The sequence below is a fragment of the Peromyscus californicus genome, unplaced genomic scaffold (assembly GCF_007827085.1).
Source record: "Peromyscus californicus insignis strain IS unplaced genomic scaffold, ASM782708v3 Scaffold_8__1_contigs__length_139910024, whole genome shotgun sequence".
Classification (NCBI taxonomy): domain Eukaryota; kingdom Metazoa; phylum Chordata; class Mammalia; order Rodentia; family Cricetidae; genus Peromyscus; species Peromyscus californicus.
The window spans coordinates 76,671,126-76,697,483 of record NW_026294606.1 but is presented as its reverse complement, the minus strand read 5'-3'; the positions used below and the strand labels follow the sequence as shown (position 1 = coordinate 76,697,483).

At 45.3% G+C, this 26,358-nt stretch overlaps 1 protein-coding gene across 2 annotated transcripts; it reads left to right on the top strand.

Annotated features, from left to right (window-relative positions):
- Positions 1-3,452: 3,452 nt before the first annotated feature.
- Map3k8 (mitogen-activated protein kinase kinase kinase 8) lies at positions 3,453-26,358 on the top strand. Of its 2 annotated transcripts, none has more exons than XM_052729164.1 (8): positions 3,453-3,779; positions 7,638-7,996; positions 14,021-14,188; positions 16,489-16,750; positions 18,129-18,235; positions 22,860-23,012; positions 23,623-23,869; positions 25,080-26,358. In XM_052729164.1, the coding sequence occupies exons 2-8, from the start codon at positions 7,661-7,663 to the stop codon at positions 25,208-25,210; spliced, it is 1,404 nt and encodes a 467-aa protein (XP_052585124.1). In that variant the 5' UTR covers positions 3,453-3,779; positions 7,638-7,660; the 3' UTR covers positions 25,211-26,358. The 2 variants fall into 2 exon arrangements, with proteins under 2 accessions (XP_052585124.1, XP_052585125.1); XM_052729165.1 differs by lacking the exon at positions 3,453-3,779 and adding an exon at positions 3,807-4,101.

The window sequence follows — 26,358 nt, the reverse complement described above, 5'->3', positions numbered from 1 at the left end:
GGGAGACAGTGTGTGCTAGAGAAAGAAGTTAATATTTTGGGTGCCAGAGGAAAATGGCTAAAAGCGAGAGGTGGGGTACAGAGTGGAAAGCCTTGACTCTTAGCTGGTACCTAGAGGATATTCCACCCTTGGGGTTGCTGTGCCTTTTAGGGGTATCCTAGCTAACTACTCTGACAAAACATATGTGTTCTGCTTGAAAGAGTTTTATTATGTTGAAACACTAAGGATGAAAAAGTTCAATCGTAGCTAAATCCACACATGGTTATAAGAAATTTAATGTTAATGAAAGAAAAAGAAAGACCAATAGATTTTTAAAATCCAGGTCCAACTGTTTAAACCATTTTAACAAGATAGCGGTTTTATATTTATTACCTGCAAGCGTGCATAGTTACTGATGGTTCCTGTCAGAGTGTGAGTGTGAAGATGTCATTACTGGAACACCCTAGTAACAGATGTAACTGCTTCAACATAGAACAACATAGAAAAAAAAGTTAGACTCACAAATTAAAATCAACTTCCTCTTAATCTAAAATATATTGTATTTAAAGCTTTCTTAAAATGGAACATTTAGTTTTGTTTCCTCAATGCCTTGTGTTTTTGTTATAGTCTTAAAGAGAATACTGAACCATTACTTTGACTAGGTTGAATATAATCTTTCAATTTATTTTAGTTTATTTTGTTCACAAAAGTCTATATTTTATTTTATTTTTGCCCTCTTTTTTTGTTTGTTTGTTTTTTTTCAAGACAGGGTTTCTCCGTGTAGTTTTGGTGCCTGTCCTGGATCTCACTCTGTAGACCAGGCTGGCCTCGAACTCACAGAGCTCTGCCTGGCTCTGCCTCCCTAGTGCTGGGATTAAAGGTGTGTGCCACTGCTGCCTGGCTATTTTTGCCCTCTTGAGACAGGATCTTGCTATATAACCCAGGATGATATTGAGCTTTTAAAAACTATTTTTTAATTTTAATTATATGTTTGTGTGTTGGTCTCTCTGAGTGTGTGTGTGTGTGTGTGTGTGTGTGTACAGTTGCAATGTCTACAGAGGCCAGGAGAGGGCGTTGGATATCCTGCAAATGGTTCAGATGGCAGAGTTTGGAAAGTGGTGCCTCATAATGAATATACTAAGACACAGGCATATTTCCAATTGCATGGGCTAGTGGACTGTCAGGTTATTTGTTAATAATTTTCTTTCCTAAATGAGTAAGTAGGCAAAAACAAATTCAGATTTTCTAACTACAGATTCTAAACTCATTGTTGATCCAACCTGGGGGGGAAAAAGCTCTAGGTAAACTGCCACTGGTTGCAACCCAATTTGTAAGTGCATTTGGTCACTATAGAAACCTTCGCCAGAGCTGGATTCCCAGTATTCAGGAGGTGAAGACAGAAGTAGCCCATGGGAATTCAGTGCCAGCCTGAGCTGCAATAGTGAATTACAGGCTAGCCTGGGCTACAATACATACATGCATATGCACATACATGCATAAAATAAAGCAGATTCCTCCAAGCCGCAGTCAGTTGGTTCTCTATACTCTGTCTTCTCATCTCGAAAGTTTAGCCCTGTATGGTGGTACACACCTATAGTCCCAGATACTTGTGGGCCCAGCACGCACGCACGCACGTACGCACGCACGCACGCACGCACGCATGCACGCACGCACGTGTTTTGCTAGCATGCACCTGAAAAGAAATCTAATAAAACTGAGCAAACTTCTTTCTTTGCGGTTGCATTCTCTTTTCAGTCTGTTCGGGGACGCTAAGTTCAATGCTGTGTTAGACTTTAAAAAATGTCTGAAAGTAACGGGGGCATAGAGATGTATGCCTTTAACCGTAGCACTCAGGAGGCAGAGACGGGTGGGTCTCTGAGTTCCAGGCTATCTTAAGCTACAAAGTGATTTCCCAGACATCCAGGGCTACACAGAAAAATCCTGTCTCGAAAAGAACAAAAAATAAAATGCTGGAAAATAAGTTTTCTAAATCACCCCACAACATAAAACCAGCTACTGCTTAAGGCATTAAAGCACAGCTGTATTGGGGAGACTTCTGTAGGGAAATCCGGGGCTTAGTTCCCAGATTACACGTGGTGTAATGAGCTCACTTAAGGGGGCGGGGCGGGGCGTGGTTCCACGGTTCTATTTTTAAAGTGTTTATAAGCCCATCCTTTATTGCCAAAGACAGCAGGCAAGGGAGAGACGACTCTCACGCAGCAGGTAGAGGCAACCTCTGTACTAAACTGGGTTTCAGCAGAAAAACTAAAGGGTAGCAGTACTTCTGTTTCAACCGAGCCCCTCGTGATCGGCTCTCTCACCAGTGATAAAATCCACGGAGTAAGGCCGCAGGACATCCGAGTGCAGGCTGCTTGGCTGGTGCGGACTATACTCGCTCCCTCTCTGTGAGAACAGAAAGGCCAAGTCATCCAGAAGCCTAGCTATAGAAAGGTTCCTGTAACCACCAAAGTGATGCCCAGCCTCACTCAAGTCACAGCACTCACATAGCGCTCTCACATTTGAAGAAATTGCAGGTAGCCAGTCGGCTTTCCTCTCCATGTAAATTTAGTCTTGCGTGTATGAACTTTAAGGCTCTATAACGCGGGCGCTATTCCTCACCCCAGCTTTCTGTTTCTTAGGACGTCCTTGAAAGCGCAATTCACTGTCCACAGAGGAATTGTGGAGAGATCAATTTAAGGGATGTTTTGAACTTGGTGAGGGCGGATGGGCCTGGGGACCGCAAAGAACAGAACGTGCAACACAGTCATAGGGGCTCTGACTTCGTAGCTCAGCCTGGGACCCCCAAGTCCCATCCGTGGAATGGAGATGATGTCAACGTGACCTTTCCTCTTGTTCTCTGGGATCTTGCAAATTACTCAGCTCCTGGTAGGTTGTTGATGCTCGGGGCATTTGGAGGGAGGAGCAGGATAAGCGGTGGTGGACTGGAGTTACTGGTGGCGCTCTTCTCCTAGAACTGTCTTTGGACCTCACCTTCAGTAAATTTTCTAAGGAGCAAACCCCTAGGTTATTACCCGGAGCTAAGGGCCAGAGGGATCATAGCAGGCAATTCTCACAGTGGAGCGGTGTCGCCAAACAATCGGTTCCATTAAACTAAAGATCAAAACTAGTTGTGCTGGCAGGGAAGAGCGCAGGCGACTTTCGCCAAAACTTTAAAGCACTGCGGGGAGTCAGAGTTTGCGGACTTGGACTCAGCGCCTCGTACAGTGCAACTGAACCGAATCTGGGCGAGACCTGTCCTGGCTACTTGCAATCAGATTGATAGCCCGTAAGCCTCCCGCAGCTACTGTGAGAGCGCCTCTGGGCGGGTCTTGGGGAGGGTCTGGAACCGCAGGCTCAGGCAGGGAAGATGGGATCTGGCCGCAGGTTGGGCGCAGAAGTCCCGAGAGGGGTGGGTCCTCAGGGGCGCTCCGCCCGGTCCCGCCTCCATCTCCACCCCGCGCCCGGGGGCCCAAGGGTGGGAGGACGGAATTTCCCAGCGCGGGGGCTCCCGTGTCCCCGGCCAGCCAGCAGGCCCTTTCTGTTTACCGAGAGAAAGGGGAAATGGAAAAGGCGGGGAGGAGGCTGGCGTTTGCTACGCCGCCCCGGGGCCGGTTCAGACGCCGAGAGTCAGGGGCCAGCAGCGCACCGTGCTCCCGCAGCGCACGGGTCCTCCCGCGGCCGATTGCCGGCTCTCCAGCGTCTGCCACCCGCCCTCGGGACCCCAGCACTCCTGGCTCCCGCAGGCAAGCCACCCACTGCCTACCTAGCCCGAGCTCTGTTTGGGCACTTGGAACACTCAGGTAACGGGGTTTGGGGTGCCTTGGGTGTGTTTCCGGGGCGCACCTCCTAAGTGTCCGGGAGTTCCCACTCCGAAACGGAGCGTGCCTCCCACCACGGGAGCCTCGGGTGGCCTGCTGCACGCAGGTACAGCTGGAAAGCACCTTGCGCAAGGAGGCGGGAGGTGGACTCACGGCTCCTCCCCCTTCCTCCTTCTTCCCGGATTCCGGGTGACCAGTCAGTGTCGGCCTGGGCTGTGGCTGGGGAAGTGAGGACCCGCGCTCTCCGCGTCTCCCGCGGGAGACGCTGCTGCTTCGACAGCTGCGCCCTGGTTGCTGAGCCTGGGTGAGTGCAACTAGGAGGCTGTAAGACCTCACTACCTTCGCTCTGTCGCTGGGCACTTTTACAATATGCAAGCTCCTTTAGGCTCGGTTATCTTAAGAGGCCAGGTGGACCAGGAGGGAGTGTGGAAAAACATATTTGGATCTCGAAGGGGTGAGGTGGGGGGCATCGTTTTTTGATAAAAACTGAGGCGGGGGGAGCCAGTATACTTGTTTAACATTATAAGGCTTCCTGCTGAGGCGCCCAACTCTGATGGATTGAGGCTAGTGTGCTCTGGTTCTTAAAGAGTATCCTATTAAGAGAATAGGGACAGAATAGTTGAGGTGTTTGGAATTTTTGAAGTGGATTTGGTTCTGCAGGGCTGAAAAGCATCTTTCTGGGACTTTTTCAAAAGAAAAATATATTAAGAAATGTGTCCTGAGGAGTAATGGGTTGTTTCAGTGGGGGAAAATCCTTTTAAAAATGGGAAGTAACACAAGGTATCATTCCCCCATTGCCGGGCAGAATATCAAGACTGTGTAGTCTGCATTCACTTGCTGGGAAGGTTTGTTTGTGTGGATGGAAGCAGCTGAGAGCCTTATGCTCCTGTTTTTGATTTTTATAGCTGCTTCCTGAAATAATTCTGTTAATTTCTAGTTAATGTTTTGAAGTTTAATTACAAAAACTAGTCCCTTACTGCATTTGGAGCAGTCTGTAAAACTGGCCTAACTCCATTCTGCTAGGAGGTATGGAGTTTATGATGAAGATTTTTATCACGAGTCCTGGAGCAGTCATTTTAAGCTGAGCGTGGTTGTCACTAAACTGGAATGCCTTCACCGTCCACGGACAGAAAGGGGCTCTGGCCTTGTGTAGCTCAGACATCGTTAGTATGTGGTCTGTTCAGTTGAGGCAGGAGGGTGCAGGGCCTTTTCATGTTCTAGAGGCTGTTGGGGCATCTGGGTTGCTGGGCAGCAGATCTCTGAGACAGGAGCCTCTCAGGAATTGAGCAAGAACCACAAAAAGTCTCAGAGTTAAACATTCCTCCATCTCCCTGCCCTCTCACCTCTCTCTGTCTCTCTCTGTCTCTGTATCTGTCTCTCTCTGTCTCTGTCTGTCTGTGTGTGTGTGTGTGTGTGTGTGTGTGTGTGTGTGTATGTGTGTCCCTGCCCATTTGGTGTACGTGTGTGTGTGTGTGTGTGTGTGTGTATGTGTGTCCCTGCCCATTTGGTGTACGTGTGTGTGTGTGTGTGTGTGTGTGTGTGTGTGTGTGTGTGTGTGATTTCTTAGGCTTTAAGTGAAGCCTATAAGAGGAGCACACATTTTGCTTGAGATTTTCTGCAGGATTAAAACCTCAACCTGGTCTTCCTTTCTGAACAGTACAGTGACTTGGAACTATTTGGATTTCCCCCCTTTCTTGAGTCATGAACTTTATTTTCTGTTAGGTCACTTATTTTGATAATTCAGTTTGGGAGCCGTGAGTCCTTCCTTTACTCAAGGGGGCCCTAAAGTCAACCACTTTTAACTTCTGTTTTCCTAGTAAATTCTACAATTGTAGAAACTGCAACCAATAGCTCTGTGAAACTGAGGCCAAAAGTTCTCCTATTGGTTCACAAAGCTCCTTGTATAACTTGACAAGCTGGGGACTTGAATCACAATCTTTCTCAAAGATGTGTAAGATGTCTGAGAAGGCACTGTCTGGACCATTGTCTAGATTTAAGTGTGGTGATAACAGACATCAGCACACTTCACGGGTTCGGGCCCCCCTCCCACCTTTGTTTCAGCATGGACACAGTCTTTAAAAGCTTACCAAGGAGTAGTCTGGGGACAAGGCAGCAAGTCCCACTTTCAGATGAGAAAGGAGGCTGGCGTGGCATCTGCTGAGCAAGGGCCACATCTCAGTACTTGGCATAGCTTTACTTACTCCATCCCAGATAAAGGTTCCATGTGCACAGGAGCTTCTTTAACTGGATGGTAGCGGCTGTTATTATCTCCACCTGGGGGAAATCAAGGTACAGAGAGCTCATGGTACTTGCCCGACATCTCATAGGCACTGAGGTTGGTGGTGAAATTTGGCCATAAGGAGAGGAATATTTAATGTGGCCTGGACGTTAGATACTTTCCTCAGAGTAGTTTGTACATCAGAGGCACATGACTTGGTCATGTGTGCAGGTGGCCCCAGGTGGAAGTTTCCAGGATCTTTGAACTGAAGCTCCAAGTTGATACAGGTGCGTGGCTTTGGCGGAGTAATACCTTGTTACCTTGTGTGTGTATATTGGTGCAATATATGTACATGTACATGTTTGTGTATATATTTCATGCAGGTGGACATGCATGGTGCACATATGTGCTGGTGCATGTGAAGGTTAAAAGTCAAAATTGGGTGTCTTCCTCACCTTACTTTCTCACTAAACCTAGAGCTTATGGGTTCAGCTGGGATTGCTAGCTAGTGAGCTCTAGGCACCCGCCTGCCTCCATACCCCAGCGCTGTGATCCGTGCCAAGCGCCTGTGCTTTTAAGAACCCGAAGTACCTTCCAGAGAGGCTATGCTTTCTTTCTAGAGCAAGGTGGTTTAAGTCAGACAGGCTTTGAAATTCTCTTAGATCTCCAAGCTGCTCTTGTCTTTTCTCCTTTGTAGTGGAGCCGAGTTATCTTAAGACCCGGGGCACCAGTGTCACTTTTTATTACTGTGTTTGCCTTCTTTTGTCACCTACATTTCCTGAGTGTGGCACCTAATTGTGTGGGACTGAAATGTCACCTTGGCTAGTGAAGTCAATTGATCTTCACCTGAGCCTTGGTTATAACAAATTTGGCTTCCCTGGCCTCTTTCTACTGCTAAAGCTTCTCCAGGCCAGTTGGTCGAAGTACTAACTTCGCTTTCTGGGACCCTCGAGATGTGTGTGCTTTGTGCTATTAAAAAATTTCAGGTGTCCAGAGGGAACTGTGGCTCACAGGTCAATGAGTCAGTTACCTTTGTCATCTTGTTTATCTTGGGCACAACTTAGATCCCGGGCCCCTGTTCCCTTCTAAAGAGCCGTTTGATTTATTCACACTAGATTTTCCCCCACAAACTTAACTTCTCACTACCCCACTTGCTCCAATCAAACTCTGTTTTGCATTCCTTCTTCTCTCTTGGGACTTAGCTTATTGGCCAGGTTGGTTCCTGAATTTTAGTCAAGTAGTTCTTTTTCTTTCAAGCCATGGGCGATCTTTTTGGGGGAACAATGACGTTGTGCAAGGTCCGTGGCTTTAAAAAACAGGAGCCTTCGTCTTCAGAGAACCCTGGACTGCTCTTTCCTGTGTTTGTGTTTAGTGAAAGTTTGTTTTCAGTAGCTAGAGCTGATGCCACAGTGAGTAAGTCCCGAGCACTCTGCATCTCAGGTTTCCCCCTGCAAAGTGAGCTGGGCTAAAGATTATCTAAGGTCCCTTTGAACGTGGCAGTGCCCACATGAATTCACACGTGTGAGTAAAGAAGAATCCTCGTTATGAATAGAGGCACGGAGGCCCCTTGGTCTCCGATTCAAACACATTGTAGTGAAGGAAGTGTTTGTGTTTCTTCATAGACTCCCCAGCAGGCACCACAGTGATGGAGTTCATGAGCACGGGAAGTGACGAGAAGGAAGAGATTGATTTATTAATCAAGCATTTAAACGTGTCGGAAGTCATCGACATAATGGAAAACCTTTACACAAGTGAAGAGCAAGCAGTATATGAGCCCAGTCTGATGACCACGTGTCCAGACAGTAATCAGAACAAGGACCGTTCGGAGCCACTGCTTCGGAGTAGCCAGGAGGTGCCCTGGCTGTCATCTGTCAGATACGGGACCGTGGAGGATCTACTTGCATTTGCAAACCATATATCTAATACCGCAAAGCATTTTTATGGACGTCGGCCGCAAGAATCTGGAATTTTATTAAATATGGTATGTTTCTTCTGATCAGTTGAGTGCTGTGTGTGCAGCTTTACTGGTATGGCGTCAATGAATGCAGAGTGGCATTGAACGTGGCTTAGGATGGCTGCCAGATACGAGTTTTAAAGAATGTAGTTATTGGTAAGGATCACCTCTGTGTTAACCATGAAAAGGAAATCTTCACACAAGCTCCGTTGCAGAGGCCTGTAATTTAGTAGTAATTCTATGAAGAAGCGATTATGAATATACTTTGTGTTTTCAGGGATAGGGCGTGCTAGGTAAGCACTGCACCCCTGAACTACACCCCCAGCCCTTACAGATGTATTTTAACACATCCCTTAAAGGCACATTCACTATATACACAAAAGAGAGGGTCTTAATGGGAGTCCACCAGCCAAGAGACGAATAAATGCTGTCTTAATAGTGTTGAAAACTGTATTATTTTCTCCTCTTATCACATTTGGCTAAATTTGGTTCCTGCAGAAATGCAGCTTGTAGGTAGCAAATAGCTATCCACAGATTCACTCTCTTTAAGTGGCGATGACCCACAGTGATGGAGTTGTGGAGTCATCCCAAGTATGTAGATAGTCCCCAAAATATTGTGACAACTCTTTGTTGCCACAATCGTTGGTCAGGTGGAGTGTTTAGGTGTGCCTGGCATTCTGTCAGGTCCTTGGTGTGTTAGAGGTGAACACGTGGGCGGTGATTAAAAGGTGACTTAATTTTGTAAAAAGGACAGCTTGCAAAAGAGTAGGTGGTAAGTCACAAACATGCCTGTTGATAGAGGCAGCTCTCTTTCCCTTGGTGTGTACAAATGGCAGCATGGCCTGTGCTGGGGGCAGCTGTTGCTGAAAAGCCTGAATTGGGACAAAGGAAATAATAATAATAATAATAATAATAATAATAATAATAATAATAATTTTTTAATTGTCCCACATTCATTTAATGAAAAACAGCACAGTAATTTAGGTCAGCTATGTAGTGAGTTGTTTTGTTGCCAGTCAATTGTGTTTGGCTCAGAAAGAAGCAAGTTCACATTCGGCATCAGGGCGTGACTTCCTTTGGTGTGGATCTACCACGCTGCATTTAACAGTGAACTAAAGGCTCTGTCTTTAGAGTATGACTTCATTTTATCAACGGGAATTCATCATTTGAAGCAGGAGCCATACCTGGTTTCCTAAGCCAGAGTAAAACTAGGGGAGGATGCTTCAAAATAATACACATGTGGTCAGTGGCAAATACGGTGCTGATGTAGTTCTTTCGGTTTTCCACATATTTGACAAATAAAGACAAGCAGAACGAACTAATTGTCTTTGCTTGTAAATGTAGAGAAACAGAGGTTTCTCTATACTTTTCCCTTCGCCGTTTCTTGTGTTTGCCCTCACCGAGGAGAGATGCATCATGGTCCGTGTACACATGGGAATGCTAGGAAAATTTTAAAGGATACCAAAAAGTAGCTTCTTGCTTCTTTTTTTTTTTTTGGTTTTTCGAGACAGGGTTTCTCTGTGTAGCTTTGCGCCTCTCCTGGAACTCACTTGGTAGCCCAGGCTGGCCTCGAACTCACAGAGATCCGCCTGGCTCTGCCTCCCGAGTGCTGGGATTAAAGGCGTGCGCCACCACCGCCCGGCCCTTCTTCTTGCTTCTTTTTAGGAGTAGAACCAGAAGAGCTCATGCAGAAAGGACCAGAAACCCCAGTCATTAGAAAGAAGTGAAAACGTGGCCAGCAAAGGCTCAAGTGTGGAGGCTCTGTCTTTCATTCCTTGCCAGAGAGCCCATGCTCGATAAATGAGCAACTCCAACTAAAAAGAAAATGTGAGAATCAAAGATACCATCAAGGCATGGGTCTTAAGAATCTTAAAAAGCACTTGTATTTTTTTTAATGCTGGTGAATATAAAATATAAAGCAAGGTGACCAAAATGAATGAAATGATGGGGAGCAGAATGAAATTATAGCCCACAGGCCTGTGGATCTGGCCCCATTAGGCCTGGGGACTGTGCCTCTGGGGACTGTGTTTGAATTTCCTGTCGCTGGCATTAAAAATGAAACTGCTCTCTAAGGCTAGTAGTAATCTGTCACAGCTCTGTGCTTTATAACTGATTGCCTGTGCATTGGTCTTCGGTCAGAGCCAGCCTGACACACGGCTAGCTTTTAATATCATTGATTCTGGCATGATGCCTTCTGTGGAGCCGTCCATCCTGTAGTCAAGATCTTTCTTTTCTCATCCTTCATCTACGGACTTGGCAAAGCTGTGTACTTTGGGCTAGCTTTGCTTAGAGAATTAGCTGCCACCTAGACTGGGTCCTTAGTAAAGTGTATCCATAAAAGCATCCTACACAGGGATAGAAGCCTTTATTCAAATATCTATTTTTTCATTTGCTGGACATAGCGGGGACAGCCACAGTGTATCAGGCTGTTCCAGGTGCTGGATAGAGTTCTGAGTAGTTTGTGTCACAGGGAGCTGTGTGCCTGCTGTGTGCAGGATGCAAGTGAACAGGTAACACAGCACTGTGTGCCCAGCCACAATCTGTGTACACCCTGAGAGCCTTTGGGATGCTTAGACAAGATTCTCACACCCATGAGTGTGAGGAAGGGAAGGGGAAAGGAAGATGTCGGCACAGGCTTCCATGAGGAATTGGTACCCATGCCAGGGTGTAAACATCAAGCTGGAGTTGGGTAAATGAAGTGAAGATTGTTTCAGGGGGAGAGACAGCGTGTGCAAAAGTCAGAGGCAGAGAGACCTGCTGTGCTCAGGCAGCCAACACCCACAGTGCTGCCAAGTTAATTAGACAGGATGAGGACTGCAGATTAAAACAATACCCCAAAGCATGGGCATGTTGGAGGAGTTCTCCCCGGGTGTGGATTTATGTGTGCCATTTCCCTTAAAATAATATACATTAAAGATTGCACTAGCGTCCAACAAAATCCAAGGAAAGAACACCAAGAGACCAACCCAGGAACTGCTCTATGTCAGTGCAAAGTTATTTATTTATAACCAGTTCATACATGATCTGGAGAGAGTTTTAAAAGAGTCCCCAAGCACTCAATTCTGGGGGTTGTATGTGGATCTGAACACCCCCACCCACACCCTGGATTCTACTATTTATTTACTACAAATAGTGGCATTTGGAGTGATGATCCTCAGGGCTTAGTCAAGGAGTCAGAGCTTCTCAGATTGAAGAGTCCAGGCTTCTACCCGATGTTTGAACCAGGCAGTCCATAATACTGGGTAGAATGTTCTGGTTTGTTCCTCCAGACCCATTAGGAAGAGCCATCACACATGGCATCCAGTGCCTCATTTGTCAAGTCCTGACCATAAGAAAGTTTCCTCTTGTAGTCAACCAAATCCATCTCTGACTGGCCCTTGCCTTAGAGCCGACCCTCTGCCCCGCTCCTATCCCCAGTAAGTGCATATGATGAGTAGCGGTGATAGCCGAGAGTTAAGACCCTGGTATGTCCTTTGCCATTGGAATGGAAACCCTTTCTACCTGCCTTACTAACCGGAACTGAACATGGGGGTCCACTCATGTCACCAGGAAGGTAGGAGAGACATAGCTTTGCCTTTGTTTTTTAGATAATCTGTTTCCATGGATGTAGCTGAAGACCACTTCTACTTCGTAGGAACCAGGTCACACAGCTCACGCAATAAAATACCTAAGAAATTTCCCAGACACTGCCCCCTGTGTCGTTTAGTATAGATAACAGCAATTTGGATGAGGGACTAGAACGCTTATGTCTAGTGTCTGCCCTTGACAGTGACTTCGGTGAGTTGGAGAATTGGCAGAAATGAACAGCACAGGCTTCTGCAAGATTGTTTAGAGGGGACCCTAGGAAGGAGGAGATTAAAGCTAGAAATGCACATCAGTCTCAAGAAGGAAGACCTGGTGTTAGGGAAAGAGCTAGGACTCTGAATTGCACACTGGCTGGGACTTGGGCCTCACCGGGTGAGTTTGGGAGGCTTTGAAGGACTGACTCTGCACCCTAGCATGGCTTTAATTACAGCCTTCTGGAACTCCAAAGGCTCTTACACAAAGAGTGGGAGTTCTGGCTTGGGGGTTGGGCAGACCTGAGTGCGAATCCTAATTCTGGCCCTGATTAGAGAGTTGCTTCACCTCTGGAAGCCAGCCTCAGCCACGAAATGGAAATAAAAATAGACCCGAGCTCAGGATGGCTGTAGACTTTAATGAGCTAATGCAAGACAGCGGCGCTGCACCTGGCCCCTAATTAGCTCTCGGTGTGGTGGCTGTTTCTTCCCTCTGTCGGCTTGCATAGAATAAGGGGGTGGAGCTGGGTCATCACACTTAGTTCGGTCAAAAGCCAAACTTTCATGAGCATGGGTCAAACCCTGAGGTGGTTATCTAGAGTTGTTCTGTGAATAACAAGAAGGGGACCCCCCCAGCAAGTGCTGCAGGGCCCTCGCTCTGTCTAAATGTGGGAGACACCACCATCAACATCCTCAGCACACTGCAAATGAGGCCTGCAGTGACAAGAAGTGACACTTATTCGGAGAGGCGATCATCATATTTTAAATGAGACAGATCATGGTTTCTATTTACTTCCTGGAAGGACCTGTATGGGGTCCCCCCTCAGCAAAAGCACCCTGTAAATACTTAAGTTTTAGATTTAGTGATTTCTGTGTTTCCAAGCATTGGGTTATTCTTCACTTGATTTCCTGAGGAACAGTGAGCACATGTTTGTGGACTGGAGAGCTCATTAGCCGTGATGGAGGTTGAGTGAACAGCCCTTATGAGGTCCATGCCCATAATGATGAGCAGAAGCCTGGATGCACCTGCGGTAGGATCGGATGCCTGTTCTTCTATGGGATAGGCTTAGGGGTTCCACATTCTCTTCAACTCTTGAGGTAGCTCAATACTATTTCAATCAGAAGTCCTGGATTGATATCGCAGGCCATAATATCACTAGTCACACTGAGGAAACAGCTGCATTTGGGGAGACTATCCCTTAGAACACTTTAGACATTTTTTAAAGCATGTGTTCCAGGCCATGTTTCCCATGGACTACCATTTTATTTCAATTGTGATATTCACTTTGCATTGATCTATTTATTGTTTTGGAGACAGGCTTGGCATGTAGCCCTGACTGGCCTGGCCCTCACCATTCTTTTGCCCCAGCCTTCCCAGTGCTGGTACTTCTGTAGTATCGCACCATAGTGGGCATCCTCTGATCCCACATTGCTCTCAGGGTATAGCTCTTGACGTTTTAGCTGACTGGTTTTGTTTTTGTTTTTGTTCTTTGTGCGGAAGCATGTTTTGTTTGTTGTTTATGTATGCCGTGCTGGACATCAACCCCAGGACCTTGTACACACTAGGCATGTGCTCTACCACTGAGCTATCCTCCCATCCCTGAGTCCACTCATTCTGAAAGACCTGATGCTAAAGGTTTTCTTGCCCATGAGCCCTTAGAAGTCTGGACCTGCCCATCTCTGCTTATGGCTGCCGCCTTGGCACCAAACCCATTCCAGGGCACATAATAGGCACACTGTAAAATTCAGCGAGGAAGCCAAAGAGAAACAACTCTGCCCTTCCTTATTTATGAAGCATTGTCAACTCATGACTCTGGCATCACACACTAGTTCCACAGTCCTCCCCGAGCCTCAGTTAATTTCCACGCTCGCTTGCTCTCTCTCTCTCTCTCTCTCTCTCTCTCTCTCTCTCTCTCTCTCTGTGCATCATGTGTGAGTAATAGCTATGCAGACGAACAGGTTAGTGCATTTTAATAGAAACAAGTCAATCTCCAGGCACGAATGCATCCTTTATTTTCAGTCTTTGGGTCACAGTTGTCAGACTCCCTAGATAAATAATTTCTCAGCTTCTCTTTGGCAGCTAACTACTCACAAGCATTTGGAAATATGAGCAGGTTGGACCAGGAACTTGTGTCTGTTACAAGCTTTCTCTGTCTTGCTCAAGGTCTAAATATAGCCTGTAATGTCAGAATGACTCGTAGTACCACTGCATTGAATGTTTCTAAAATAGCCTCTATGGACTGGACTTCACCTCAGCATCCATATCTCCTCACAGGTAATCAGTCCCCAGAACGGACGCTACCAAATCGACTCAGATGTTCTCCTCGTCCCTTGGAAGCTGACTTACAGGAACATCGGCTCTGGTTTCGTTCCTCGGGGGGCCTTTGGAAAAGTGTACTTAGCCCAAGACATGAAGACCAAGAAAAGAATGGCATGCAAACTGGTGTGTTCATCCACACCGTGTGTCTGACTTCCTGGCTGTGGGTTATTTACCATGACCCAAGGTTCTGTCCTTACACTGGGTTTTACTTAAGATTCCTGCCCCAAAGTGTCTGTCATTTCTGGAGTGGCTGGTGATCTGGAGCAATTCAGTTCCTACATCTCAGTTGTGACCTAGGACCATTCAGCCCCTATATCTCTACTTAGCTGTCTTGGAGCTTGTAATCTAATTAAAAGAATGGTTTGGTGTGTTTAGCTTGGATAATACCATCTCCCTTAGATGGGAGTGGGGGAGCTTGCCTGAGAGAGAGGAGTAGATCTGTGTGTAGCTCCTGTCCACTGGGGAGAGGTCCATGGCAGGCAACAGAGATTAGGAAAACAGGATGTTCCTCAAGACTGCAGATTCATAGGGTTGAATTCAAGTGTACCAATTGCTGAAAGGACCCCATCTCTTACTAAGCAATGACTGCTTAAAATTAATGTATTGCTACTTCAGAAGACTGCTGGGCAGACTCTGGCAGCTGAGAATGTACACATCCGGAGTGACCCAATAACTCCATTGCTTAGTTACGCCTAGCAGAGAGGTGTGTCCATATGCGTGACTATTTTGGGCTGTTCATTTCAGCACTGTTTGCTGAAGCCTTCTGGGAACTTCCCAGGTACCAATAGGTGGATATTTATGCTCTGGAACACTAGACCACAAAGAGAATGAATGGTTTACAGCTAAAGCAGTGTGGATGCATCTCAGAACCCTTAAGTTCAGACAGCTAGACACAAAGTAAGATCTATTGTATGAGATCCCATTCATAGTAAGTACAGAAACAGGACCGCAAATCCCTCTGCCCGATGCTGTGATCACGGGGCACCCTTGCAACGTAGTGACTGAAAAGGGTCAGGGGGATTCCTGGTGGAGCCTGGCGCTTTTATTTCAGTTGGGAATCACAGTTGTAAGCCCAGTGGATGATTCCTTGGGCTTAACACCACACCATTTTAAAGTGTGAAGAAGTTAAGTACCATTTTCTACTCTTTTGCGGCACTTGGAAACAAACCCAGAACCTCACCTAGCCCTAGTGTAGTGTTTACTCTTGATTTAGCAAAGAAGTAAAATAAAAAATAGTTGCCAGATCCCGTGTGTCCGTCTCTCGTACTAACCTCAAGACCAACAGTATCTTTAATTTGTTCTTTCGTTATGCTTCACTAGAAAAGTCTTTAATCCCAGCACTTGGGAGGCAGATCCAGGACAATCTGGTCTATATAGTGAGTTCCCTGCCAGCCAAGGCTACATAGTGAGACACCCCCCATCCCAATCTAAAAAAAGATTGACTGGATCATCTATATTAAAGGGAAAATAAGACTTATAGTAAGCTTTTTGAAGCTTCTATCTAGAGTGACCCTTCTAAACTGTAAACTATCTAGAGACCTTTTATAAAAAAATTTTAAAAAATGTTTATAAACTTTTATAAAAGTTTTTTTTTAATTTTTAAATTTCAAAATCCTATTTTTAAATTTTAATACAAAAGCATGGGAAAATGGCTTTGTGGGTTAGTTGTCCTTTTGGTGTTTGTTATATTTAAACATTTGAGGAGAGTATTTTTCTTAAGAAAATTAATTATGCAATTAAAAATCTCAGACAGGCTCAAAAGGATGGAGGCTTGTGGGTGGGGTCCCCTTCCTTAATATGACCACTGCTGGGAACTTCTTATCTTTCCAGATGTGTGCATATCATCATTTTAGAATAATATCTGAACTCCTACAATTTGCCTTTTTCCCCTGGCACAATGTTTGGAGACATTTTAAGAGTCTCTGCTGTATGAACACTACCTCTTATCACAGTTCTTATTGATGGAGGACTGAGTTTTCATGGGATGTAGGGATGGGTGGGCACTTATTCTCAAGCCATAGCTTGAGTATGAACTAAGGAACTAATGGCTTCATATTATCACACAATAAGGTGAAATACTGAAAAAACACGGTATTCTGGGGGCCATGGAGAGGAGGATGTGTATTGGTCATAAGACATTCTCTTAGCTCATTCATTTTAAACTTTGTTTGGATTTCTAAATTCTAAATGAAATGAGTGTTTCCCCTACCTTGTTTTTTATGTTTAAAACATTTATATCTAAAGATGACGTAATGTGGGAGCAGGTCTGTGGTAAATAAATTTTGACACCACAGGGCCCTGTCATACACCTGTACATGTTCTTGTGTTAATTTGGCTTCTGGTTTGTGGGTTGATCTGTACTGTCTGGTTTTTGTTTGTTTTATCATCTTGAGGTTGTTTAGACTCTTACCCATGTTTTGTAGATTCCGGTGGATCAGTTTAAGCCATCGGATGTGGAAATCCAGGCCTGCTTCCGGCATGAGAACATTGCTGAATTATATGGTGCCATCCTATGGGGTGATACTGTCCATCTCTTCATGGAAGCAGGCGAGGGAGGGTCTGTTCTGGAGAAGCTGGAGAGCTGTGGGCCCATGAGAGAATTTGAAATTATTTGGGTGACGAAGCACGTTCTCAAGGGACTTGATTTCCTGCACTCCAAGAAAGTGATCCACCATGATATTAAACGTGAGTAGTGAGGTCTACCTTGTTGTGGTTTAGTGGGACTCACTAGATTGGAGACAAATGAGATGTTTTAACACTATCAGTGGCAGGCAGTACAGCTCCCTGCAAACACAGCTCATCTTCCTTTTCTCTGCCCCCGAAAGAACTCACAGAATGAAGCCCAGTCACTAAGAATGGTAGCAGTCAGAAGGGAGGGCGAGGACTGAACAATGGACCAGGACCAGGAGCACATGTCTGTTGGGTGTGCTGCCTCTGTCCTTGTATAGTGCTTTGAAAACAATAATGCAACGCTGAGGGTGTGGCTCAGTGGTAGAATTCCTGCTTGGCCCAAACAAGGCCCTGGGTTTGATCCCCATCACATACACACACACACACACACACACACACACACACACACACACATACCACACACCACACACACACACACACACACACACACACACCACACACACAACACACACCACACACACATACCACACACCACACACACCTCACACACACACCACACCACACACACACTCAAACACACACACACCATACACACCATACCACACACACACACCACATACACACACACACCACACCATACACATCACACACACACCATACACACCACACACACATACACATACCACACACACACACACCACACACACACACACCACACCACACACATCACACACACACTCACACACATACCACACACACCATACACACACACACACCACACACACACACACACCACACACACACACCACACCACACACATCACACACACACTCACACACCACACACACACACCACATACCACACACTTACACACACATACACACCACACACATACACATGTACCACACTGGGGTAGGGAGGATGGGAGGGAGATTACTTAATGCAAACACACAGGCATATATTTTTAAGGAACAAATATCTTCTTAATTTTGAGCCATAATTTGGCAAGAATTCATTAAACAATCTCTTTAAAAAACAAATTGCTAAAACTCAGCTATGATAAAGAAATAGAACAGACTCACTATAAATCTTTAATACCTAGTGACAAGCACAACTTTAACCAGAAAAACAACTTTACTTTTTTCTTTGTTAACAACAGTTGCTTGATAGTGGATGCTTATGTCTTAGAATTTGAAGCCCAAGCCCTGAGCTGTACTGATGGCTGCGCTCACATATGTCACACTGGGTGGGCTCTTGACAGGCCTCAGGTGGTTCTCCTGACCTCTCACCAACACTCTCTCCTGGGTGTGATCCACCTGTGTCATCATCGGAAGCATTTCATTCCACTCTGACTGGGACGCGCTGCTCTAGACGATGTCTTCATGTTGTGTGAGGATGTATTGACTCACATTACAAATCCTTCTCGTTGCAGCTAGCAATATTGTCTTCATGTCTACAAAAGCTGTTTTGGTCGATTTTGGCCTAAGTGTTCAAATGACTGAAGATGTCTATCTGCCCAAGGATCTCCGAGGAACAGAGGTAATTGTATTGGTGTGAAAATTGTTACTTTCGCATTAAGAATAGAAATGATAGTCTAGAAATGCTGTGGCAAGGGACAAAGAAGGGTAAAATGACAACATTAAGTCATCATTGTCGCCAGAACAAACTCATTTTACTTCTCACCTTTGTTCTGCTATTTATATAAGACTTTAAATATGTATGATCATATTTATAGACATTATCTATTTCTATGTTTATATATACAACACAAAGCACTTACCAACAGTCCAGTGCTGAAATAGAGGACCAGTTGAGCATCCCTAATCCAAAAGTCTAGAGAATGATGCAGGAGCTGGAGAGAGTTCTAAGATGCTTGCTGCACACACCTGAGCACCTGAGTTTATATCCTGAGAACCCACATAAAGCCAAGTGTGGTAATTCCGTGCAACTGTGGTTAGGTGAGAGGCAGACAAGAGTTTTCCCCAAAGCTCGAAAGTGACCTGGAATACACAGCTGTAAATAAGAGATCCTGGCCCAAGGTAGAAAGTGTCCAATATGCAACAGTCTCTCCCTCCCTCCCTCTCTCTCTCTCTCTCTCTCTCTCTCTCTCTCTCTCTCTCTCTCTCTTACACACACACACACACACACACACACACACACACACACACACACGCAGAAATGCACACATCAGACAGATGAAAGATACACAAAAGATTAAAAAAACCCACGTATGTATGCAAATACCCCAAAATATGAATTCCCAAATCTGAGAGGTTTTTGGTTCCAAGCTTCTCGGACATGGGAAACTCAACTTGTAGATTCAGAATTCATCTCTTAAAACTGTTACAGAATGGCAGTCAAAATAGTTCGCTTAGTACTTTAAATGAATTATTTCTTCCTTAAAATAACTTCATTGTTGGTGAATAGTGTTATTATAGCAGAGAGGCGATTGCTGTTATTCTATTTTATAATAAAGTCATAAACATGGAAAGATTATAACACAATGCCTGAAGTTACACAGTTACACAGATCCTGAGCTTGAATTCTTAGAGAATAAAGATTTAGTTTCTTATTTTCTTAGTTCTTACTTTCTAAGGATTTGAGCTCTAAATTCTGCGTAACTTTTTAGCATAACTAACATGTTAGATATCAAAGTACTATGATGACTACTCCATCTCTTGGTTCAGTTTGTCTTAAGTGTCCTGGCTGTTACGGTTTACTGAGGACTGACCACCAAGGCCTGTCTGTCTTTCATCCAGGGATAGTTTTAAGCCTGGAGTCATGAGCACAACACACCTTGTTTGAAGCTATAGTAATAAAATTTAACTAATCTGTGAATTGAAAACAAAACTCAACCTGGAAAGCTCTTCCTGGGTCTAAATGAGCTTCTGGAATTACTTTATTTTTATTTCTGTGAGATAGGTCCTCACTCTGCAGCCCAGGCTGACCTGGAATGCATAGTCCTCCTGCCTCAGCCTCCCCAGTGCTGAGGTCATACTGGTTCTGTAGACCTTTTTTTTTTTTTAATTAAAGAATGATTATTCCTCACTTCTTAAGAGTGCTTTGCCACAGCAGAAAGTCTGATCAGCCTTAATGCTTAGGCCATTGTCTTTGGAAGACATTTCAGCACTTTTTGGCATTAGTCAGGAGTTCAGATCTGGGACATTCCACCCTTTTCCCTGGAACCAGTTTGAGAAACAAACTATTAATGGTATTAGAGAAAAAAAAATACCTTTTGCTTCCTGGCAGTGCAGTCAAGTTGAAAATTATGCAATGTTGGAGGAAAACTTGTATTTCTGGGATTCTCTACCAGGATGGCTGGGTGGAGTCACATAGCTCAGTCCTCAATAGGGTTTCTTTTCATTTGAGTTTGCGGTAGCTCAGGCTGGCCTCAAATGCATTGGATAGTCTAGGCTGTCTTGTACTCAGTGTCCTCTTGCCCTGCCTCCTGTGTTCTAGAATTATGGGGCGTATAGCACCCATCTAGCTCCTGAGTAGTATTTAGATGAAGTCTTTTCAGCTAGTGTTGATTTCTATGTACTTGGTATAAAATGGATCTTCGTGTCTGTTCTTATAAACCCCACCCTGCCCATTGTCTCTCTTCTACTGTGTGCTCACAAACTGAAGCTTGATTGTGACCAGTGTGAAAATGATTATGAAGTCCTGATGCAAATTTTCTGCAAGCCTGCTTTTACTCCTCATACTAAAGAGCAAATTAGATATCACTAGCCAGGCAAGCAGGCAGATTTGCTTTCCATTAGAATGCAATTACTCAGCTGTTGGGAAGCCAATGACTATTTCAGAACTCTGCAGTATAGCTCACATACACAAACTTCACCTCTGGTTCTCTCTCTCTCTCTCTCTCTCTCTCTCTCTCTCTCTCTCTCTCTCTCTCTCTCTCTTCTTATTCAGAGTGTTATACCATATCATGTCATATATACTCAAGTTTAATCTGACATATATTTATTTGTTTTTAGTTACATGGTTCAGAGGAAAAAAATAGGAACAACATTCTAGAATTATTTTGCTGTGGTTTTTGTTCTTTATTTTTACAGTTGTTACTTTCTTCTGACTCTGGTATTAACTTCTATAACTTAACATAGAATGAAGACGTGCACATGGGTTCATGCAGACATATCCATGATAGTCTCTTTTCGTTGCTATAAAACACTAAGGCCTGGACTCCGGCTTCAGGTCCAGGTTCCCCTGCACTGTCCTCATTCCTGGGCATGGGGCAGACATCGCTGGAGCAAGTACTGTCAGTTCTGAGCCAGACCTTCCAGGCGGCCTGTCCAAAGACACACCATTCTGAGCTGTCTGCTCTGCTTCTTCCGGGAGCTTGAGGAGGAAGAAACATTGAGCTGGAAGCTCCTGGCTGTGTGCCAGAGGGCCTGCACCCAGGCCACCATGCCAGACTGATACTGCCAGCTTCAAACGTAGGCTGGGTGTGCAGGCATATAGAACTGTGACACCACCCAAGCATACGGTCTGCTTTGTCCCTACTCTGTATGAGAGAGAGAGAGAGAGAGAGACTGAATACTGATACTGACAGCGGGCACGTCTCATTTCTTTCTTAACTGTGTTTGATTATGGTAAGAAGTTTCAACAGGAAGTCCATTCTCTTGGCAAGTTGTAGATGTGTAACTCCTTGTTGACCAGAGGGTATAAAGTTGACTATTTAATTTTTTAACCCTGTGATTGAGATTGGATTTATTTTTTTTTTTTTTTAAAAGTCGAGAGGCACATGCTGTTCATTGCAGGGCAAGTGGGTAGACACAGAGCTCAGTGGTGCCTCCTGGCTGAGGGCAAAAGGAAGCCGGCAAGGAAGTGTGTTTTAGGAAGGACTTCAGCAGGCTGAGATGGGGAAACCGGGCAATTTCCCCAGTTTTTGTAAGCGAATTTTCTACTTATTTACTCAGAAATGAATTCTGAGAATGCTAACCCTTTCCTCATGTTCACATGACAGCGTAAAAACTTTTTAACACTGAAGCAGGATAAGTACCGTACCTGAAGAGCTGGGGGTCAGGAGTGTTTCATACTCCCCTCTCCCTCCCCTCCCCCTCCTCTTCCTTTCCTTCCCCTTCCTTCTTTATTTCCTGTTTTCTTTTCTTTCTCCCCTCTCCTGTTCCTTCACTTATTCTTTTTTTTTTCTTCCATTTGCTCTTGGAACATTTGTGTGTTGTTGTTGCTAGGAGATAATCCTGAGGATGGGACCCAAGTAGAAACAGAGGGTTCATTAGCCTGAAAGACAGCTAGCAGGGTATTCTCTTTAACTGTGGCCCGTCACATGAGGTCATATGTGGATTTTTCCACTGGTGGCATCAGCCTGCTCCAAAGCTTCCAGTTTTGAAGGCCTCTGTACCTTTAAATTAGAGCTATTCACCCTGCGTTGTTAATTAGGATGCTAACACTGGGTGTCGGTGCCAACCCTAACTACAGATTCTTGGTGGCTAGGGCTTTCTTTTTTTCCTCTTCCATCTTATATTTAGAAAAATAAAATTTAGAGAATTGCCCCACTTACTCAACATTGGCTTGTGAAATCAAATGCAAATTATGCTGTATTTTGTTTATTAATTTTTTTGTTGTTGTTTGCTTGTTTTTAAAGACAAGGTCTCAGTCTGTAGCCCAGGCTATCCTTGAGCTTATGGTAATCCTCTTGTTTTAGCCTTGTTGCTGCAGTGGGCATTTGCTGCTTAGTCACTGGGATACCTGTCAGGTATAAATGACTCATTAGGGTCATTTTCCCAGCTTTACCCTTAATTTTTGCAGGCTCTTCCTTTCTAAGCCATTGATGCAAATGCCCTGCAGGATTCTGCCACATTTTGACAATTAAATGATAAACAGGAGAAGTATATGTGTAGTTTCATTTAAGTCTGAGAAGAATTGGTGTTTTAGTGGACAGTTGTATATAACTGATGAATGTCTACAGATCAGTGGGACTTAGTAGGTTCAAAAATCTAGGCTCTTTGAAGTCAGATCTGCTGTGTGGGAAAGATGTTCTAGAGGACATCTCGGGATCCTCCTTGGCTTGAGGGGCACAGCAGTAGAGTTCCATCTGAAAGACAGAGCATGCAGCAAATATCACAGAGGCAGAGGAGCCGGCTTCTAGAACTGGGCGGGCAGAAGGAAGCCAGATGAATGATGCTTCCCTTGTCTCTTTCAGATATACATGAGCCCTGAGGTGATTCTGTGCAGGGGCCATTCCACCAAAGCCGACATCTACAGCCTTGGAGCCACACTCATACACATGCAGACAGGCACCCCACCCTGGGTGAAGCGCTACCCTCGATCGGCCTATCCCTCTTACCTCTACATAGTAAGTGAGAGTCAGCTGGGCTGGGGTGCAGTGAGCCCCACCATCTCCTAGCACACCAAAGAGATGAGGTGATGGTAGAATTGTGACCCACGAGATGTGGTTGCAATTCCATTATTTAAAAGGGAGTCTATTTTTAATGGAAACTGACCAAAATGAGAAGTTGACATAATTTGTATGCTATCCCATTATACTTTATGTGTGATAAAACACACTTAGAGGCACCAGGGTCCTACAACTCCGTCAGCCAAGGAAGGTGTATATGTTCTTTAAAATGTCTTTTTTAAAAAGAAAATGTAATGTTACTGCTTTCTGCTCCCTCAAACTCCCTCCCTTCTGCTGACAGCGTGTCCTAGAGTAGGGTGTGGGAAGGAGGCAGAGGCAGGCATTTCTCCATTAACTGCAGCCACCTCTGGACCCCCCACGAGAAGCTGTCATTGCTAATTCAAACCCAGCATGTACTTTGTGCCACATTAAACCAAAGCTGGTTTAACTGCTGCTAGGAAGTTGAAAGGTCTTTGCTAAGGGTCGTGCAGTGGGATGTAGGTTGCTCCTCACTGTTTGAGCGTCTGTCTCTACGCCATCCATGCTGACAGAGCTGCTTTGTTGGCAGATCCACAAGCAGGCACCTCCCCTGGAAGACATTGCGGGTGACTGCAGTCCAGGCATGAGGGAGCTGATAGAAGCTGCCCTGGAGAGAAACCCCAACCACCGTCCTAGAGCGGCAGACCTACTGAAACACGAAGCCCTGAATCCCCCTCCAGAGGACCAGCCACGATGTCAGAGTCTGGACTCTGCCCTCTTTGAACGGAAGAGGCTGCTGAGTAGGAAGGAGCTGGAACTTCCTGAGAACATTGCTGGTAGGTCACCCTGCTGTGTGCACGTGGGTGTGTGCCTGTGTGCCCGTGGAGCCACTGGCCTCCCTCCTCCTGTCCACAGAAACCTTGGCTGTGGGTCACGAAAACACTTGGCTGTGGGGTGGGGATTGGAGTGGGGGATGAAGGCCAGGCATGGTGGCACAGGCCTGTAATCCTAGTACTTGGATAGGGCAGTTAGAAGTTCAAGGTCAGCCTCGGCTCCTTGAGACCCTGTCTCAAAAGAAAAAGATGGGCCTGATGGCACAGGCAGGAAGACCACAAGGTCAAGGCCTGCCTGGGTTACAGAGTGAGCTCGAGGCTACCCTAGGCAGCTTAGTGAGACTGTCTTGAGATAAAATGTAAAACAGATGTTGGGGTTGTAACTTAGAGGCAGAACACTTGCCTGGCATGCACAAGGCCTGAGTTCCATCACCTGCAGCACACACACATGCACACACACGCGCGCGCGCGCACACACACACACACACACACACACACACACACACACACACACACACACACACACACCAGGCACGCCTTGGGAGGTTAAGACAGGAAGATTGCACAGACAGTAGCACAACATAGTGACACCTTCCCTCAGACTGAAACAGAGAGGGGACTTGGAGTGTCGGTATTTGAGAACCCAAGTGGAAGCCTTAGGAGAACACTTTTCATCGGCTCGCCGATCACTCGTTGGATGTCGTCTCTGACTCGCTTTATTTGGAAGAGAGGCTCTCATTTGACTTTGGAAACCAGTGGAGAGTGACGGCCCCGCAGTTGGGAATGTGTGGGTTTCTGGATAATTCGGTTTGGGCTGGAAGTGCAGAGAAAGCACCTGGAGGAGGCACCTTTTAATTCACTCCTGTAGAGCCAAACTCAGAGGTCAAGCCTGGAGTGCCTGTTTTACTTCATTCTTGTCTCATTGCTCTGTATCTAGTGGGGAAAGATGAGGTACTGAAAATCATGTCAGAGTTTCTACCTCGTTCCTGGTCTTCGTTGGCCATTGGAACGTTGGCCGTGATCTATGAGCTATTCCATAGGTAGCTCATGGTGTTCTTAAGGCTACCAGTGACAGAGCCAGAGCTGGGCCATGGTCTCTTGAGTCCCACGGGGTTGTTTCTTAGCAGAAGGGACATGTAGCTGTTACTTGCGGGTCCCCCCTATCATTTTTTTGTCATGGGTTTTTCTCATTGTTTCCCTGTTCCCTCTGCAGACTCTTCATGCACGGGCAGCACTGAGGAGTCTGAGGTGCTCCGGAGACAGCGTTCCCTCTACATAGACCTCGGAGCTCTGGCCGGCTACTTCAATATTGTTCGGGGGCCACCAACCCTGGAATATGGCTGATGGATGGCTTTGTCGGCCACAAACTAGGATGGACATTTCTCTCCTGGATGTTGGCTTTGCAGACCCTGCACAGCAGCTCTGGAGAGGGAATTTTACCCATTTTTTAGTGAGGGTCAGTGAGGCCTCTAATGACACATGAATGTCACTGCAATGCCCCCCTTTGTGAAGCTACTCTGGCATGTCCCAGGGCCCAAGGTTCTCATTTCTCAGGTGGTGGGACTGGACAGGAGGGAGCAGAGAGCTCAGGGAAGGATCGTTTCTGACGACAATTCCATTCACTGTACACTCTGCTGGACATGTTAAAAATATCCCTCATAAGATATTAACCTAAAATTCCTATTCTTGGTTCTTATTTAAGCATGGGATCTTCACTGGACTCAGAAGACCTATTCTGTGTATATATTGGTGTGTATTATATGGTAATTCTTTGAGCCATGGTGGGTAGGCTCCAGTATAAGTTTAATTCATTGTATTTTGGGTGAATAGAACAACTTTAATATCACAGCAATATACTGGACTAGTGTCTTACAAATGGCCGGTTCACTCAGAGCCACCTGACAGTCAGTCACTAGAGACAGTTTCTGTTATGTTCCTATGGAAACACTGTGTACTGTACATGCTATGCTTAAAACATTTAAAACACAATGTTTTTAAATGTGGATAGAACTATGCAAGCCACATAATTTCTGTACATCCCAAAGGATGAGAAGTGTGACCTTCAAGAAAGTGGAAGCTTTTGTAAATTCTTGGTGATGCTACATTTGTAATTAATGAGACTATTTTCTTTAAAGTGTTTCTATATATTTTTTTTGTTTGTTTGTTTGTTTGGGTTTTTCGAGACAGGGTTTCTCTGTGTAGCTTTGCGCCTTTTCTGGAACTCACTTGGTAGCCCAGGCTGGCCTCGAACTCACAGAGATCCGCCTGCCTCTGCCTCCCGAGTGCTGGGATTAAAGGCGTGCGCCACCACCGCCCGGCAAGTGTTTCTATATTAAAATAGCATACTATGTATGTTTTATTCCAAATTCCTTCATGAATCTTTCATATACATATATGTATATATATTTTAACATTGTAAAGTATGAGCATTCTTATTTAAAGTATATTTTTACATTATGCAAATGAAACTCAACAGTTTAGTCCAATGCAAC